Source organism: Leptopilina heterotoma, unplaced genomic scaffold (genome assembly GCF_015476425.1).
Source record: "Leptopilina heterotoma isolate Lh14 unplaced genomic scaffold, ASM1547642v1 Lhet_186, whole genome shotgun sequence".
Classification (NCBI taxonomy): Eukaryota; Metazoa; Arthropoda; class Insecta; order Hymenoptera; family Figitidae; genus Leptopilina; species Leptopilina heterotoma.
Genome location: NW_025110905.1, coordinates 1,345,669 through 1,366,228, shown reverse-complemented (window position 1 = coordinate 1,366,228; position 20,560 = coordinate 1,345,669). Strand labels below are relative to the sequence as shown.

The 20,560-nt window shown below is 37.0% G+C and overlaps 2 protein-coding genes across 3 annotated transcripts in view; both read right to left on the bottom strand.

The window, feature by feature from the left end:
* LOC122500441 (inositol polyphosphate 5-phosphatase E) overlaps positions 1 to 20,560 on the bottom strand; it is a 154,892-nt gene that overhangs the window by 115,099 nt on the left and 19,233 nt on the right. The gene's annotated exons all lie outside the window — the stretch shown is intronic.
* LOC122500443 (jerky protein homolog-like) lies at positions 8,209 to 10,267 on the bottom strand. Its single transcript, XM_043609370.1, has 2 exons — positions 9,979 to 10,267; positions 8,209 to 9,868 (listed from the first exon to the last, which is right to left on the bottom strand). Exons 1-2 carry the CDS (start codon positions 10,265 to 10,267, stop codon positions 9,000 to 9,002), a joined length of 1,158 nt encoding a protein of 385 aa, XP_043465305.1. The 3' UTR covers positions 8,209 to 8,999.

Sequence of the window (20,560 nt, the reverse complement as noted above, 5' to 3'; positions counted from 1 at the left end):
TGTAATTTTAAATTAATTTTGCTCTGAAAAATTTACTTTAACATTACTGTAATTTTACTATATTTATTTACATAAGCTACTGAATTAAAATATAAACATTAATGATAATAATAATAATAATAATAATCGACACGGGACAAAGAATAAAAAGAATAAAAAAAAATGAAATGGACAAAAATTTAGATATTATACTCCAAGCGGGTACCTCAAATGAGGGTAATCCCGTCACCGATTCTGATCGGGTTGAAGCCCCGGTAGTCGGTGCAGACGGCTCCAAGGATTTTGGAGGGAGCAAAGCAAAAATTCTGAGGATGTGGGACTTAGCAGATTCGAAGAAAATGTTTTAGAACAGGTCGATCTGATCCCAAAAATACTTGACAGCATGTGGCGTGCTTGCAGGAAACAAATAAACATTAGCAAGGATGTTCAGGATGGAATGGTGGAATTGGGGAAGGTGCACGAGGTGCTTCGCAGTAACCTGCGTTTTATACCTAGGCCCTTCATTAGCCCAAGCAAACCAGAGTCGAATCCTGAAATTCCTAGATCGATGTCTCACGCCACATCTGGCGAGAGCAAGCCCATCGACCCAAAGAAGCGCCCTAGAGAGTATGAAGGTCCGGAGACTGATTCTACTGTGACCACTCCCAAGGGTAAGAGGGTTAAGAGCAAGGAGACCAAGCCAAACCCTACTGTTATGGAGACGGAGGTGAGTAAGGCTGCTTCGGCCAAGGTTGCTTCTTATTCGGAGGCAACTGTGGAAAATAAGCCTGAAAACGAAAAAGACTTTGAAACCGTCTCCAATAGGAAACGGAATGCCCGTAAGAGAAAGGCCTTGAAAAAAGCGGAGGAGAGGGAGTGACTTCAGAAGCGCCCCCCCAAAATTAGAACAACGGAGGCAATAAAAATTTCGGCCCGGAATCCAGAGACCTACTATGATCTTATAAAGCTGGCAACAACTTCGGTAAATCCAGAGGAAACTGGCACAGAGATTGTGAAAATTAGGAGAACTCTTAAAAAGGAGGTTCTCGTTGTGGTAAAAAAGGGGGGTGAAACTTCAAAGTTCGCTTAGAATCTTACCTCCGTTCTTCAGGACAAGGCCGAGGTTACGGCTCTTGTCAGTAAAAAGACCCTCGAAATTCGGGAACTTGACGAAACAACTTCAGAAGAGGACGTTTTAACCGTCTTAAAGCAGAAGTTGCAAAAGCCCGAGTTAGATGTGACTTGCCGACTTCTGACACGTTTTGGAGGTACGAAAGTGGCACTAGTACGCTTGAGTGAAACGGACAGCAAGAGTCTGCTTAAGCTAGGCAAAGTGCGTATTGGTTGGATAAACGCATCCATCCGAACACACTTAGAAGTGACAAGATGTCAAAAGTGCCTAGCCTATGGACACGTGACCCGAATTTGCAAGGGCCCCGACAGAACAAAAAACTGTCGGAGATGCGGCGAAGCGGGACATTTCGCCAAGAGTTGTACTGGCGACAAGCCAAAGTGCATTACGTGTACAGATTTGGGAAAAACGGAAGTCAACCATATCCCTGGAAGAATTTCCTGCCCGGTTTACAAGGAGGAACTGGAGAAACTTAAAAGGGCAAATCCCTAAAGCTCCTTCAAGTCAACCTGCATACAAGTAAGGATGCACAGGTGCTCCTGATGCAAACAGCTAGGGAAAATGAGGTCGATATCCTGTTCTGCAGTGAGCAGTATCAAGGAAGCAACCTCGCACCTTGGTATCAGGATAAGGCGAAGAGAGCCGCCATCAAGCTGTGCAACCCAGAATTGCGGGTTGACAAGTTCTTGGAGACAAGCAGCGGGTTTGTGTGGATAGAGGTGGCTAATATACGTATGTATAGCTGCTACTTCTCACCCAACGACCCGCTGACCACCTTCGAAGCCAATATAGAAGACCTAGAATCGAGCCTCATAGAATCCAAGCTGGATGTCATCATCACTGGCGATTTTAATGCAAAGTCGCCAGAGTGGGGAGAGACGAGGCTCGACAAGAGAATAATTCTGATTGGAGAAATGATCTCCAAGAACGATTTATTAGTTGTAAACCGGGGAAAAACATGGACGTTTAGACGAGGTGCGATCGGATCGATTATAGATCTAACGATCGCATCGTCTAATATATTTAGCCGCATAATCGACTGGCGGGTCTCTGAGGAATATACCGCAAGTGACCACCAGTACATTGAGTTCTCAGTCTCGATGGGAGACACACGAGGAGGAAAAAGACAGGATGCTCCTAGTCGCAAAACCTCCTCGTGGAACATTAAGAAACTCAACAAGGAGAAGTTCAGCCGGTCCCTAGAAGAATCTATCTTAATTGAGGATTCTGGTTGGGTGAGGAGGCCGAAAAGTCTAAATGGAGAGGTGCGAGCGGTGCGAAATATAATCTTCACCGCTTGCAATGCGTCGATGCCACGTCGCAAAGGAGCCTTTCCAAGGAAAAAATCCTTGCACTGGTGGTCAGAAAAGCTGGCCTCCTTGAGAAAAGAATGCCTCAAAGCAAGAAGGACATATACCCGATCTAAGGGAGATCCCTTGCTGAAAGAGGCTTTCAAGGAGGCGAAAAAGGACCTCAAGAAAGAGATCCGCAAGTCGCGACGCCGTAGCTGGAAGGACCTAATCGAGGAAGTCGATAAGGACCCATGGGGTCTGGCTTTTAAAATCATAACTAAGAAATTAGTGACGAGGCAAAAGACCCCCGGCCTGGACAATCCCGATTGGGTCAGAAAGATAATAAGTTCTTTGTTTCCTCCTGCGGAGCCATACCTTAGAAGGGGCTGGAGTTTTTGCAAAGTCGAAGAGGAAGAACTCTTCACACTTAGTGAACTGCAAAAAGCAGGCAAAAGATTGAAAACAGGCAAGGCGCCTGGAATCGATGGGATAAGTAACGAGATCCTAAAGTTGGTAATCGACACTTCACCCCAGATTCTGCTTCGATGCTTCAATCTTTGCCTTAAGAGAGGAGAGTTCTTCCGCGACTGGAAGCGACAGAGGTTAGTCCTCCTAAGGAAAGGTGATAAACCTCTAGGTAAGGTTTCATCGTACAGGCCTATATGCCTGCTAGATACGATGGGTAAACTTCTAGAGGATATGGTTCTGCAGAGAATGCAAAGCCACTTGACCGGAGAGAATAGTCTATCGGATCACCAATTTGGTTTCCGTAAAGGCAAGTCCACAGTTGATGCCATCCAGGCAGTTGTGGACATAGCCAAAGCAGGAAAAAACAAGTTGCGACCAGGAAAAAAGAAGAGCTTCTGCGCGTTGGTAGCAATTGACATACGCAACGCGTTTAATTCCGCAAGATGGAAAGATCTCATCGAGTCGATGAAAAAGAAAAAGTTGCCGTCCTACTTGTTGCGGATAATGGATAATTATCTTAGCGACAGGTGGGTTATATATGAGGGAGACACCTGCACTCTCAGGGAAGAGATGCAGCGTGGGGCTCCTCAAGGCTCGAGGGTGGGTCCTTTTGTATGGAATGTATCTTATGATGATTTTCTGCGGATGGATCTGCCCGAAGGTGCGGTGATCATCGGCTTTGCGGACGACGCGTTGTTTGTGTGCACTGCCGAGAGTGAGGAGGCTCTTGGGACATTGGTGAACGAATGTCTGCGACTAGCAAAAAGCTGGCTGGATACCAGAGGTCTTGAAATGGCCCTGGAAAAGACCGAGGCACTGCTGGTCACAGACAGACGTGGTTATGAGCTCCCACGAAACGTGATAGACGGATTCGAGGTCAAGTGGAGTAAACAAATTAAATACCTTGGTGTTGAGTTGGATGGAAGGTTAAACTTCCACCACCACATGGCTACGGCGTCGAATAAGGCGATCGAGTGTGCGGCTAATCTTTCACGGTTAATGCCAAATGTTGGCGGACCCCGTGAACAAAAAAGAAGACTGGTGGCGAGTGTCGCCCATGCTAAAATGCTCTACGCAGCACCAGCATGGGCCCCATCCCTGAGGAGCAAAAGATGTGTTACCATCTGTGAAAAGATACTGTCGGCGCAGAGATCGATAACAACGCGTATCATCTCTGCATATAAGACGGTATCTACGAGTGCTGTGCAGGTCCTTGCAAGTGTCCCGCCAGCAGATCTTTTGGCGAGGGAAAGGGAAGAAATGTTTCTCTTTTCTAAAGAAACAAGTTCCTTGGATGAGGAATTAAGACCAAGCAAGGGCCTGATCCGCAAAGAAGCGAGGCTAAAGTCTTACGACAGTTCCGAGGGAGGGTAAAGGGCTCCGAAAGAAGGGTTACGGGTTTTAGTGGGTCGGGCTGGTAGTAGGTCGCCAGTTTGTTAAATTTATTATAACATTTATTTATTTTTCTTTTTTTTATATACATTTTTTTTTTTATCATACCAACCCCACATAACCTTGGAGTGCGGAATCCAAGGTATCTGTAGGCAGATTTCCCAAAAGTCCCTAAGCAAAAAAAAAAAAAATAATAATAATAATAATAATAATAATAATAATAATAATAATAATAATAATAATAATAATAATAATAATAAACGACAGTATTATTAATTTAAAATTACTTAATTTAATTATTAAATTATTAGATTATTATAATTAGATTTTTTATTCTAATTTTGTACAAAATAAAAAAGAATTATTTCAATAAATGGTATAAATAATTTTATGCAAAGCTAGAATTGCAGATTTTAATATATAAAACTTTGGAGTATAGTAATCTTAATGACTTTGACGTCAGGCTACGATCGCTGGGCATGACAGTAGTGACGTCATCACACACACAGGTCTATAGTAGTAGTGGTACGAATTACTACTTTTTCGAGTAAAAAGTTCGCTCTTCAATAGTAAAAGTTGTTTCTTGCAGAAGTAATTAGTAGAATTTCTACGAGTAATATTTACAACATATTGAATGTAAAAAGTAATATAAAATTTAATAAAATTTACAATGACGATGTAAAAATTAAAATTCTTAAAGAAATTTTTAAAAGTGACTAATGTAATAATTTCTATTAGTAATTTTTACTACCAGAAATAGTAATATTTACTTCATGCGAAGTACATTTTACTATGAATAGTAATTTTTAATATAAAAGTAGAATTACGTATTACTATTCCATAGGAACTTTTACTAGAAACTCAGCACCATTTTTATCCGTGTAGCTTTTAAAAAATACAATAAAAAAAATCAATTTTTTTGACTGCCGCAATAGGAACCTCCTCTTAAGGAGTTTTACTCAATTTTTTAAAAAGAAATTAAATCCTTTCGAGATATTTTATTAAAATTGTATTGAAAATATGTAACGATCATAATCGTTTTCTTTCTTTTAAGGGTAATCGTTGCCACTTCCCGAATTATTAAATCCAATAATCTTTAACAATCTTATTATTAATATTACGCGCGCAAATTGAAATTGCGCACTGTACCAATCATAGCCACCAGGCGCCACGCGCGTCGCTGCAAGAGAGCAGACGACGAAAGCACATGTTTGTATAACCGGCGCTACGCATCTTCAGATTGGTGCGAACCTCGATTTTGTAAAGAGCCCTTGCGTTCTCTTTTTTGTAAATTTAGTTTCTTGATTGGAATAAAGATTGTGTATAATTTTCGTATATTAGTGTATTTTATTAACTAATTGTTTGTGATAGTTAATCATCCATTCAGCGCCTAGCAGTGTCCGGATATTAAGTTCGTCTTTTCTCTCCTCTTTTCTTGGCTTCTCTTACGAAGGAAAAGCGTCTTCCCAGCATTTCCATTTTTCAAGGATTTTTGACCGGTAAATTGTGTCCATCGGATTAAGTCAAACCCTAATTCTATTTAAAATATTAATTCTTAATTTTCGTGACCACATTTTTGGCGCCCAACGCGATTTTTTTTGTAAAAAACTTGCATTTTAAAAAAAAATTACCTAAAATTCATTTCTTTTTGTGTGAGTCTTCATACAAAGTTTCCCTTGCGTCGCCGCAGTAGAGTCACGCCAGGGCTACTCTCTCTTGACACTCACACAACTATATGCCTTTACCGCGCCTGAAAAGCAGTTCACTGCTATTTTCGAAAAAACATAGTTCTCTTTTCGAATTATTCTCTCGCGCTAATTGTCATATCAAAATAAAACCAGCCAAATTTCCTTGACTTATTACTGTTTTATAATGCTTATTTTTGCTTAATAAAATTATATCTATTATAATAAATTTTACCAAATCAAGCATGCTCAATTTTCTCTGATCTCTCACTGCTTTCGCTCGCACCAATCTCGCACTGCAAAATAGATTTAGCGGAAAGCAAAACAAAAAAAATAATTTTTTTTAAAACAATTTGTAGTAAAATTTCTTTTATATTTTTTAATCAAAATTGATATTGAAAATTTTACACCGCTGCGAATTAATTAATGCGAAGCAATAATAAGCAGAAAGCAATAGCTTTCTGCTTATTATTGCTTCGCATTACGTTTTAGTAGAAAAATCCGTAGCAACTGTTATTATTTTCGAATCTAAACATTTGTAATTTATTATTTCAATTATCGTGGGTGACATTTTAAAACTTTTTGTTTCAAAAGTAGCCTTAAGCGCTACTACACTATAAGAAAATTTCCAGTGCTTAAAAAAAATAAATAAACACTAATTGTGTTTATATCTTTACCAATTGTGCCTTGCTTCTCCCTACAAAATTCACGAAAATAAATCAAAATTCATAGTTCTTAAATTAAAATCAAATTTATAAAACTTGAATTAAAACTAAATTAATTTCGTTTAACTGAAAGTTTAATTAACAATAAATAATTGAATTTTGATAATTGATAAAAATTAATTAACAAAATTTTGTTGAAAATTAAATCAATAGAATTTAATTAAAAATTAAATGAAATCAAACTAACAAAGTTCAATTAAATGAATTGACAAAATTTGATCAAAAATTAAATCAATAAAAATTAATTGATAAAATTTAACTGAAATTTGAGTCAACAAAATTGAATTAATGAAATTAAATTAAAAATCAATTATTAAAAAAAAATTAATTAATGAAAATTAATTAATAAAAATTAATTGATAAAATATTATTAAAAATTAAATTGACAAAATTTAATTAAAAATTGATTAGTAAAAATTAATTAATAAGAAAAAACTAATCAATGAAATTTTGTTAAAAATTAAATTGATAAAGTTTAATTAAAAATTGATTAATAAAAATTAATTGATTAAATTTTGTTGAAAATTAAATTGATAAAATTTAATTAAAATAAAAATTAGTTGATAGAATTTTGTTAAAAAAAGGGGAAAATTGAATCGATAAAATTTAATTGAAAATTAATTAATAAAATTTTGTTAAAAATTATATTGATAAAATTTAATTAAAAATTAATTAATAAAAATTAATTAATTGAATTTTATTAAAAATTAAATTAAACAAATTAAATTAAAAATTAATTAATAAAAAATTTTTTTGATGAAATTTAATTAATGCAAAATTGATTACAATTAAACCATTGATTGGCAGAATTTACTTAATTAAATTTTCGCAATTTCCTTCATTTTGCTCTCTTTCTATTATTTAACCTCTAATTTAAATAAATAGAAACCTCGTTTTTTTATATAAATGTAAAACAAAATGCACTATGGGAAGAAGAAGCCCTAAAAAGAAAAGTCCAACAAAAAGCACAATACAAACACGCTCTCAAAGAAACGCATCTAACAAATCTAACAAAATGATGAGAACTCCTTCCCTAACAAGCAAAGATGATGCAAACAACCAAAATTTAAGGACCTCCTCACCTGCGGGAAACCTTAACACCAACAAAAATCTGAGGCCCCCCTCACCAGCGGGAAACCTTAGCCCAATAATTAGCGGTGACGAGGAAACTCATCATACTAACACCAATACAGATTCGGTTCGCGAAGTAAACAACTTAACAGACAATGCGACTGACACATTAAGGGACATCCACACAGATAACCCTTTTCAACCTTCAACAGGAACACTTCCTAAAATACAAATTAATCGCCGCGGTCGTAAACATAAACCTGTACTCACACCTCTCATAACCACACATCTAAAATCATTTTATTCACGGTTCGAAACAATTACATCTAACCAAACACTCGAATTTAATAGATTTAAAGATGAAATGCAACATGTATTCGAGCGTCATCTCGAAAACCACCAACACGGTTACGTTTACGGGATGCACTATGACTACAAGTCAAAGTGCAACTGCAGCTGCAGCATCAACCCAACCCACACTCTTGCTTCCAACACCGTCGCGACACGCCCCCTCTGCCAATCGCACACTACGTTTCTCTGAAGCCCCGGATTTTATAAATCAAACGCCTTTAGACCTCAATAATACAGTAGAGTCCCGCTTATCCGAGGTAATGTGGGGAAGGGGCACCTCGGATAAGCGAAAACTCGGATAACACGGATGAAATAAAGAATTTTAAAATTTTTAAAATTTTTTATGTATTTTGAATGGAAGAATGAAATATGCACACAAAAGTAGGTAAAAATAAAAAAGAAAGTAAAGAAAAAATATAATTAAAGTAAAAATATGAGCGTCAACTAATCTTTGGTGTTCAAAGCATTTTTCTACATAACATGTGAATCGTCACTAACAAGGTTTGATAAAATCTTTAATAGAACACTGCTTTAAGTTGCTCATTCGTTTTTTAGCCGCAATATCTCGCTATCGTTTTATCAATAAAATATCACTTGAATCACATTCCGGCTGTTCCTCAACATATTTAAGAGCCAATTCAAGGGCATTTAGCCCTTCTGCGTGGCTGATTTTTGGAGTTTCTTCTACTTCTATATCTTCTATTTCAACTGCGATTTCTTCTTCAGAATTCACGAGATGAGCGATTTCATCGTCGGTCAGTTCCTGTTCACAATCATCCTCTTGAATCCACTTTTCAGTATTGTTTCTGTCGACGTTTTCGCAACCAGGAATTTGCTCCATGATGCTATGAAGATCTACATCGTCTACAATTTCATCATTTTGATTTATAGAAGGCAAGATTTTTTACCATGACCTCTCGAGTGTGAGACTTCGGACAGCATCCCAAGCTTGAGCTGACCAATAAATGACACTTTTCATATTTATTTCAAGCAAACATTCTTTAAGGGTACTTCCGGCGGTACATTTCTCCAGAATTTTTTGAAGTAAATAACGTCGGTAATGACGTTTAAACGTCTCGAGTACGCCTTGATCCATTGGTTGTCCAATGGAAGTCACGTTTGGTGGAAAAAATTTAACAATTATGTTACCACTTCTGAGAGTTGACTCGTTTGGATGCGAGGGAGCGTTGTCGAGTAAAAGAATCGCTTTTCTAGAAAGTCCTTTTTCTTCCAAAAATCTCTCAACTAAAGGAACAAATTGATTAAAAAACCATTTTTGGAAGAGATCACAGCTCATCCAAGCACTCTTCTGATGTGCATAGTACACTGGCAAGGCTTCAGGTTTAATGTGTTTAATCGCTCTGGGTTTAGCCGATTTCCCGATACACATTAGTGGAAGTTTGTGAGTTCCGGACGCGTTACTGCATGCTAAAATGGTAACTCTTTTATTATTCTTTTTATACCCTGGAGCCGCCGCTTTTTCTCGTGAAGCCAATGTCTTAGAAGGCATCATCCTAAAATTTAGGCCAGTCTCATCGCAGTTATAAATTTGATCTCGCGAGTATCCTTCTTTCTCTACAATCTTCTCAAATTCTTCCTTAAATTTTTTCAATTCACCTTCATTAGCTGACATTTTTTCACCACAGATATTTAACTGACGAATACCGTGCCTTTTCTTCCATCTATCCAGCCATCCAACACTTGCTGTAAAAGTCTCACTTTCATCTGGAAACTGTTTCGCAATCATCAATGCTTTTCCCTGTAAAATGGTCCCTGAAAAGGAAAAATGAAAAGAAATTTTTGAAAAAACTATTTTGAATAAAAGTCTTCAAATTTTTTGATATTCAACAAATGTTGACTTGAAGATTATGAAGCGTACTCACCTGATACTGGCAATCCTTTTTCTCTCTGTTGAGTAAACCATAGAAATAAACCTTTGTCAATTTTATCATACTCTGCGGGTTTCATCGTTTTACGACTTGTCATCGCGTTACCGGATATTATTCTGAATTGTTCTAATTCTGATCGATTTCGACGCCAATCGCCCACAGTGGTTTCTCCAACACCATAATCGTCCGCAACCTTCCGAATAATTTCACCTTTATCCAATCTTCTTATCGCTTCCAACTTCTTCTCCACACTCACCATCACCTTCTTCCTTTTCTGCGACATGTTAATGTTTTCACACTGATTTTTTAAGACAACACTTAATTTTCAACGCGCAACCGTAGAGCACACAAATCGTGTTATAACAAGTTTATGTGTTCATGAGTCGCGGCACACGGCACCTTCCGTATTATCCGAGCTGCACCTCGGATAATGCGGATCGGTCAGAGCGCAACAGGTGCCTCGGATAACCCGGAAGCTCGGATAAGCGAAGGTCGGATAAGCGGGATTCTACTGTACAAATAATCACGAATTAATTGATCTTTCCACGAACACGGTTTCAAACGCTCCTCATGCGCAACGAAACCACGTCCCAAATTTATACAAGATTATCAAATCTTGGGACTTACAATTTCCAGGAAAATAGTATGCAAACGAATTTCTTGACGAATTCGAAAGAAAAATAAATGCATCAGCGATAGATCCTAACGACGCGCTCCCGATTTTCTCACAAACTCTAACCGACACAGCTTTCACATGGTTCAACATGTTTCGTCATAAATGGACGACATGGACCGAATTTTCTAAATCGTTCCGAAAAACTTTCAGCGATACAAATGACGATACACAAATCCTAAACAAAATCCATCGTGCGGTACAATAAGAAAATGAAGCAGGAATACACTTTGTTGTTAGAACCGGTGCGCTTTATAATAAATTACGAAACAAAGTTCCAGAAAAAATCCAGCTTGATAAAATTTATCTAAGCCTACATTCGGAACTAATCACCCATTTCGATCGCGATAACTTTTCGACCTATGAAGAACTTTTAGACCAGATACGCAAATATCAAGAAAAGATTGAATTTATGCAACAAGCGAACAAATTACGCGAACAAGATGCTAAACGCTCTCGAAATCCGCGCAATAAAAATCAATTGAACGCAATTGATTCGCAACCTACTCAGTCTAAAACTCCTCCCGTCACATCTACCGAGACCGAAACTAACGTAGAAACAAAAGCAAAACCAAAAACGAAAAATAATAAACAAAAAGCAAAATCAGATTACGAACAAAGTTCAAACAAAATCGATATTTATCAGAAACAAATCGATTCTTTAAAGCAAAAGTTAAATAGTATCGATACCAAAAATACCAATAAATCGGAAAAACCGAAAAGCGCACCAAAACCCTCCTCTACCACAACTTCCAGACATAGGTCGCGCCGCCGCTCTACTTCTAATTCTTCCCACTCGTCTAGCTCAGCTTCCTCGCGGAAGGGGAGAGAAAAACGTAGATCGTCCGCACACAAAAGCCGTAAAGACGACAAATCTCGTCGAAACAATGACCACAATACAAGTCAACGCGGAAGAAACAACCGAGGCCGTGGAAATTTTAACAATCGGTATAGTAACGGTTACAACCAAAATTATTATCATCAGTTCCCATTTTATTATCCACAAAACCAACAGCAGAATGCTCAAAGCCAGCGACCTCCCTTACCACCGCTTGTGTCTCCACAGCATCCTATACAACAATGGTACGAAAATTATAATCGGGACTTTCCACCAAATTTTGGTCAAAACGCGCAAAATAATCCACATCCAAAAAACGACAAGGATGCCAGGAGACATTCCCTGGCGACACCCCTCTAGATGACAACGCTAGTTTACTGAAAAATATAAAAATAAATTATTCAAACGAAATTAGCAATCTTTCAAGTTCAGAAAGCATTCCTATCGCCGAAGAATCAACGTACAATCCTCAAATAGCATCAACGCTAAACAAAGCGCATGCAAGTAGGATTGATACTAGTGATTCCGAAAGCGATTACGATGATTGCTTCTACTCTGAATCCGAGACGGATTACTCTGACTCTGAAGAAAATTTCACCCCCACAAAAGGCGCGTGCATATCCTCACTCAGGTCCCTGCCACTAGTAAACCGGTCAAGCAATTTATTCACATTGACCGACGAAACCAAGCACAGAGTAAACAAAGGGCACGAATCGCCCTTACCGCCTCAACAGCATTGTACTATTTCAACAAACATTAAAATCGGTAGTAAAATGATAACAGCGCTTCTTGACACGGGTAGTGATCGTACCTTTATGTCAGGCGATCTTTTTGACAAGATCAAAAATCTAGCTAACGGCCATCTAATTAAGGATGCAATTACGCGCGCAGGCGTACAACTCGCGCAACGCGATCACGTAGCAGCCCCGCGTCACTCCGTAAAATTCGACATTGAGATAGATAATTGCTACGGTGAATTATGGTTTGCTGTTCTTGACGGTCTAACCACACCAGTCATTTTAGGCATGGACTTCATAACTAGTTGGCAAGTCACTATTGACGCAAGCCAAGGTTATTGGTCCATGAAAGGGTCCACGACTCGTCACTCTTTAAGCTCCAATTCCAATGCGCGCAGCTTCCTAAATTCGGCCCAATTAATCGAATTATCTCCGGAACAAAGGAATAAATTAAATGCGTTTCTAGATGATAAATTATCGAAATTTACTTCTGGAACCGGTGTTACAAATCTTACGACACACGTCATCGAGCTCACCGATCCTACGCCATTTAAAATAAAACCGTATCGCCGCAGCTTAGAAGCGAATAAAATCATCAACGATCAAGTCGATATTTATTTAGACAAAAAGTTTATTGTTAGGAGCAACGGACGTTTTGCTAGCCCAGTGGTGCTCACTTATCGTAAAGATGGTAGGCCTAGAGTATGCATGGATTTCCGAAAGTTAAACAAGAACACAAAGAAATCAGCATACCCTTTGCCACGAATGGACACTATACTTGATGCGCTATCTGAGGATAACATTATTAGTACCATTGATCTGACCGACGTGTTCCACCACTAAAGCGCATTCCACACTAGATGCACGACACGACGTGCGTGCCCCCTCTTCAATACTAACTTCTCCTACGTGAGGAGGGGAAAGCATTTGGTAGATGGAGCAGAGGGGGCACGCGCGTTGTGTCGTGCATCTAGTGTGGAACGCGCTATACCAATTGACCCGAAGTCGCGCGAATACACCGCTTTCGTTGTCCCTGGTCGTGGACAATTTGAATGGGTCAGAATGCTCTTCGGACTAACAAATGCGCCGGCAACTTTCCAAGCTCTAACCGACAGACTAAAAGAAAAGTTTGTAGAACATATTCGCGCTAAAAATCTGCCAGAACATTACTGCGAACAAGTTCACGCGTATCTCGACGATTGGATAATAATATCCAAAACTTTTGAAGAACATATTCTGCTTCTCGATGTAGTCCTTACCATTCTACAGGAAGCGGGATTGTCTATCAATCGCGACAAATCTTATTTCGCGAAATCGTCGGTAGAATATTTAGGTTTCATCCTCAACAAAGACGGTTTAAAACCAAATGCAAAGCGCGTCGAACCAATCCTCGAACGAGCAACTCCTCGTAATCGAAAAAAATTACGTCGGTTCAACGGTTCAGTGAACTGGTACCATCGACACCTGCCCAATATTGCAAAAGTGCAAGGACCGCTAAATAAATTAGCGAGTCCAAAGGTGCCTTGGAACTGGACCGAAGAACACGAGGCCGCGTTTAACGAAGTTAAAGAATCTTCAAAAAGCGCTTTGACTTTAGTCGCGCCTAGGCCCGGTTTACCATTCTACTTGTATACCGATGCAAGTGACACTGGTATTGGTGCTATCTTGACACAGCAAGAATGCGCTGAATTTACTGTAATAACGGATCATTCCAGCCTAATTTGGTTGCAAGGTCTCAAAGACCCAAAAGGTAGACTTGCGCGATGGGCTCTTGAGCTATCCGCAAACAGTGTCAAGATTGAACATCGAAAAGGAACAACTAACAAAGCACCGGATACGCTTTCACGACTTTACGAAGACGATACTAACGATACGCACGCTACCGAACTAAATTCTGTTAAAAGTCAAAGTTGGTACGATCAGATGTTAGAAAAAGTTCGTAAAACCCCTCGCGCTACGAAAGGTATAACGTTGATTCGAATAATCAGCTATACTATTATAAACCAAATATGGTTAAAGAAACCATTGGCGATAATAACGCCTGGAAAAAGATCCTTAGAGAAAATGAAATTTTACCGATCATTACCGAGCATCATTGCACTACTCAATCCGCGCACCAAGGTATCAATAAAACTTATCTTTCGATAATTAATCATTTTTATTGGCCCGGTATGCGCGAAGACATCAAGCGTTACGTTAATGAATGCGAGACTTGCCTCAAATGTAAACCAAAAAATACACCCCCACAAGGCTTAATCTATCCGCGCAAAATTACGGAACCTTGGAAAACAGTGTCACTCGATATCGTAGGTCCCAAGATTGTAAAATCCTTAAACACTCTTGTAAACCGCTGGGGAGCGCCTAGAATTGTCATCACCGACAACGGTACAGAGTTCGTAAATCGCAATATCACATCGTTTTTACAAAAAATCGGTTCAGTACAACGGACAACACCCGTATACCATCCTCAGGCCAATCCTGTCGAGCGCGTGAATCGAAATTTGAAAACCATGTTAACGAGTCTTCTTGGCGAGAACCAACGCGAATGGGATATCCTTCTTGAAGATATCCAGTTTGCTTACAACACCACAGTTCACACTTCTCTCGTAGTCACACCAGCCTTCCTGAATTTTGCTCGTGAACCAAGACGAACAGGTGAACCCCCACGCGACACAAATACTGACACTACTATAGACGAAACAATAGACACTTGGTGAAATCGTCTAAAACATATTGATGCGCTTCGCGCAAAAGTTGAACAATTCATGATTAAAGCTAGTAAGAAGCAAGGCAAGGTATATAATAAAAATCGAAAGGATGACATTAATTTCCAACCTGGAAATCTTGTATTCTATCCTAACAATACTTTGTCAAATGCCGCGCGAGGTTACAGTTCCAAACTGGCACCACGTTTTAAAGGCCCTGCGACAATAAAAGAAAAATTGTCACCCGTGTTAGTTGTTATCTGTGATGCGCATGGTAAAAAGCTAGGAAAATATCATGTAAACGATTTAAAAGTAGCTAAGAAAAATCTTAGATCGCGTACCAATTTGTAAAATCGCTTTCAGGACTCAAGAAGACGAAATGGAGCCCTCAACCAATGTCGACACTCCAACCACAACCACTGTCTCCGAGATTATGGCCATATACCACACAACCGTTCCTGAGGGACAACAGGCTCAAGAGGCGAAACTCGAATTCGAAGAATCGCCAACAGGGCTGATTGCGCTCTCAAAACCGGTCTTCGAAAAAATCGTCACCGAGCGCGACACCTTCCTTACACAGTTAACCAAAACTAATGAAGTCATCAACAAACTGCGCGAGAAGGTCAGCGCTCCAGCATCTAATAAAACGGATATTGCAGAGCATTCCAGAGAAATTCTCCTAATGATCCAAGAGCGCCGAGAGTTATCAGAGAGATTAGTTGCCGCCGAAGAGAAGATTAAGTCTTCTGAGGAGCAATGCGATAAACTCCAAAAAGTTGTCGACTCCTATAAGGTCGACTAAAACGACCTTTCAGCAGATTATTATTATATTGAGGATCAATATAAAAGCCTACGCTCACTCTTCAAGAAGAGTATCACTGAGGTTTACCGCGCAATAGCAGAATTCCGTGAGCCAAGACTCCGTCCTAAGGCTGCTCCAGGATGCCTAAACTGTGGTACTCCCGGCCATAATTACCGCTCGTGTGAGAAGACATATTCCGGTCGCTTCTGTCAAATTTGCTCCCATCCGGACTTCTCGACAGAAGAGTGTCCTTGGCCGCATTACACAGAAATGCCAGGATCATCGGAACGTCTACGCTGCAAATGCTGTTGGCGTCCGCTCAACCTTTTAGATGCTAACTGCCATGAATGCCGAAAACGGATGATGGCGGACAACACCATGAAGTGTTACAGACGCGCTTTCGAACTGGAGTTCAAATCAATCACCCCTCCAGCAATAAAGCCTAAGGAACAAAGCCAAGCCAAGGCCTCTCCTAAGCAAAAAGAAGAGCCATCAGCCCAAGGCGCCTGTACCCTTGAAACTTCCTCCATTTCCTCCAATGTGCTTCAAGAACCCTCTCCTTATACTCCCGATATGGCCAACATCGCTTACTGGGAAAGCATCACCCTGGCCTATAGGCTAGTAGTCGAGAAGGACGACTCCGAAAAAGAAAACTCAGATTAGTGCAGTGTAAGAGACTTTTAAGAACTGTTAAATTACAGACTCTAATTGTGATCTCGTTTGTGTTAAATCGCGCCGTTGCGCATAAGTATTTCGTTATTATTAGTCTCTAGTTTTACGAGCGTACAAGCTTTCAAGTTTACAAAGACTTAATTTTTGCTATTCATTACTTTATTTAGAGTCGTTACGTTTATTACTATTTTCATAACACTTACTACTATTAAAATTTTCAAGTTTATCAAGTTAAGCGGCCAAATCATGCCAAAAAAAATATAATAATTAAAACTAAAAAAGACTGTTACGTTATCATAGGACTAAGTGCCAAAGAATTATCGAACGTACTGTGATTCTCTACTTCAACGTAAAACTTCGATTTAAGAATGCGCTTCCTATTAAATTAAGACGAGCAGTGAGACATTAGATAAGATTTTTTTTGAGACTCTTTTCCTTCTTTTCTTTTAATTTACGAATTTCAATTGTTTTAAATCATTTCATTCCAATTCCAAATAATAATTTTTCTTTGCAAGCAGAAGAATCTATTAAAATAGTATATTAAGCAACAAGGTTATAAAGGCAGCCATTGTTCCGGTCTCGAGGCGCCCTCAACCTCCACTCGTGTCACAAAAATCATCGTAAACATATTGGGATGCCTTTATTCCCATGTTACTTACGATATTTTTTATCCCTAATGCACAAAAGTGGCGATTTCAGATAGCAGACGACAGGGAGTAAAAGTCATTCACTTGTTCGACTTATATAAAAATGGCGGCCGTTTTCTCCCTTGGGCAAAAATAACGCATGGGATCAGCGGTTATGTTTGCACATGGGAGAAAATGGACGCCATTTTCATATGGTCGAACAAATGAGTGACTTTACTCCCTGCCGTCAGCTATCTAAAAGTGCCATTTTTGTGCATGTGGGATAAAAAATAATATTAACACACTGAAAAAATGTTATATAATGTTAAACAATCAAAAAAACAAGTAAATATTCCAAATTTAAGATAGCAGATCCAATATGGCGTCAATTTTTTTTAAATTCACCCAATTCGCCTGAAACTTGTTACTCGGGGTTTTTTGGGGTCGCTAAATACGAATTTCACCTTAGTATTCAAAAATTCAAAATCTGATAAATTTTTAAAAAAGTCGTTAGCCATATTGGAACCCCCATTTTGAATTTTTTTAAGCTAAGGTGAAATTCGTATTCAGCGACCCCAAAAACCCGAGTAACAAGTTTCAGGCGAATTGGGTGAATTTAAAAAAATTGACGCCATATTGGATCCGCCATCTTAAATTTGGAATATTTAATTTAAAATTAAATTTCTTCAAAATGGCGGAAAATTGACGTGATGGCGGAAAACTGAGTTAGGATTCGAATTCAGCGACCCAAAAAATATATAAAAACATGGTCCGGTCAATACTTCTTTTAAAAAAAATTATGTGGTCCTGTGTTAGTTAATAAGTGAATTTTTTAAAATTTTGAATCTGAAATCATATCAATAAATCAATTCTATGTTAAACTAATTCTAAAATAAAGCAGAGAAATTAAAATAATGTTAACATCTTTTGTCAAATAATTTAAATTTTAAAAAGACATTGCAAAAATTAATGACAACAATAACCAAGAGATTAATTTCGCAAAGGAACAAATGAATGCAGGCAAATCTGCTGCACATTTACGCACTTTATATTTTACACTATTCATAACAAAAGACAATCAAATAACAAAAAAGCTAATTATTATCCTGTGATAATTATTAAAAATAAAATTTATGTTTCTTTTCTTTTCTTAATAAAAAATAAAAAAGCGAAAAAAACTACACTGAAAAAAAAAGTATTGAACCAAGAAAATTTTTCTTGGTTGAAGCAAATCGTGGGATTGAATACGGCCAAGACTATTAAAGTATTGATTCAAGAAAACGATTTTCTTGACATAGGATATTTGGGAGAAGAACATATATTCTTGATCCAAGAAAATATGGAATTCGACCAAGAAGTTAGTCTTCTTATACAAAGTATGAAATGTATTAAATGAATAAAATATTTTCTTGTTCTAAGAATATATATAGTTAATTGAATTATTTTATTTGATTCATTCAATTTTTTGTAACGTTCATTCAATTAATTCAAGATTTAAATGAAGAAAACATTTATTTTGTGAGAAGAACAGATATTCTTGATCCAAGAAAATATGGAATTCGACCAAGAAGTTAATCGACTTGTACGAAATATAAAATGTATTAAATGAATAAAATATTTTCTTGTTCTAAGAATAGATAATTAGAATAATAATTAAGATAGATTAAGATAGATAATTAAATTATTTTATTTGATTCATTCAATTTTTTATAACATTCGTTCAAGTAATTCAAGATTTAAATGAAGAAAACATTTATTTTGTGAGAGAACGCAGATATTCTTGATACAAGAAAATATGGAATTCGATCAAGAAGTTAAGTAGCATGTAAGAAATGCAGAATATATTAATTCAAAATCATTTATGTATCAAATCAAGAAAGTATGTTCTCTGTCCAAGAAAATATTTTCTTGATTTGAGAAAATTTATAGATTTCAATCAAAAAAATACTTTCTCAATATAAGTAAATTATTTACTTAAATTACCCCCCCCCCCTTACCCCCATCCCATCTTTTCTAATACTTAGGTCAAACATTTTTATTATTTAATTAATTAACATTTATATTTTTTATTTAAATAATTAAATAATTATTATTTTACATATATATTTACATTTAATTATTACTTAACACAAATACAACAAATATACCTTGAAAGAAAATTTTCCACGGTCGGAGGAATTGAACTCGGGTTGCACGCACCAGAAGCCGTCACGCTACCACTATGCCATCCTAGCCTCAATGGACAGTTTTCAAAAACTGATATTTAAGTTGCATATACATTTGAAGAAAAATATTTTCTTGGATCAAGAACACCGGCATTGTGTTAAATAAAAAAAAGTTTCAAAGCAAATAAATAAAATGATTCGATTCAAGAAACATGAATTCTCCACACAATACTTTATTATTTCGCTTAAGAACATGATATTCTAGATTCAATACTTTTTGGTACTTCGGAAAAGTAAAATATTTGGTTGAAATAATTACATATTTAGTTCCGCCAAATACTAAATTGTTAATTCAAGAATTCTGTTCAATGCTAATAATTACTTGACACAAGAAAATGAATTTCTTTCTTCAAATAAATATGGGATTAATTGAATGTAATTTTTAATCAACTTGAAACAAATATTTACTTATATTAACCTTCGTATTTTCTTGAATCAGGATTATATGAGCGTTGAATTAAGTAAAAACTTTTTTAAAGGAAACAAAAGAATGATTTAATTCAAGATCTTACACTTAATTGAATTGAATAAATAAAATATTTTATTCCAGAAAATATAACATTCTCGCAAGAAATTAATGATTTTGAAACATGAGAATATAGAAATGCTTCAAGTAAAAGAAATGCTTAGATTAATTAATATTTCTTTGAAACAAAATAATTTTTAATTGAGTTGAAACAATTATTAACTTGTATTAATCTTCCCATTTTCTTGGCTCAAGACTATGGGTGTTGGATGAAATAAATAGTTGCTTTAAAGGAAATAAAAAAATTATTTGACTCAAGATACCAAATGACTCAAGGTAAATTACTTGACGTGAGAACATGATATTCTTGATTCAATACTTTTTCGAGACTTGGCGCATGTAAAACAGTTCGTTTGAAACAGTAAGATATTTACTTATGTCAAACCCATATTTTCTTATTTCAATAACTTTGATCAATGCTCAAAATTACTTGACACAAGAAAATAAATTTCTTCCAATAAGAAAATATGGGTTTGTTTCAAATAAATCAGGTCAAGAAAATGCATTTACTTGATTCAATGAACTTTTTTTTTCAGTGCACAATCGATAGGTGCCAAATTAGAGAGCCAATCAAATAATAATTGAAATATCTTAAATCGAGAATATATTATATTGTCCAGGATTTCCAACAGGAAAATAATAAACTTTTGAATAAAATATTTTTGGAATGATGTAATAATCTAGAAGAAAAAACTTTTCATTATTTCAAGGTTCTTTGTTCATCTGCTTGACATTGAATTATAGACGAACCTCAGATAAGACAATCAGTTTT

Excerpts from the sequence above, each read along its gene's own strand:
- LOC122500443 (XM_043609370.1), bottom strand. The coding sequence starts at position 10,267 with ATGTCGCAGAAAAGGAAGAAGGTGATGGTGAGTGTGGAGAAGAAGTTG. Across the intron at positions 9,869-9,978 it reads AAAAGGATTGCCAGTATCAG|GGACCATTTTACAGGGAAAA; the intron begins GTGAGTACGCTT and ends TTTCCTTTTCAG.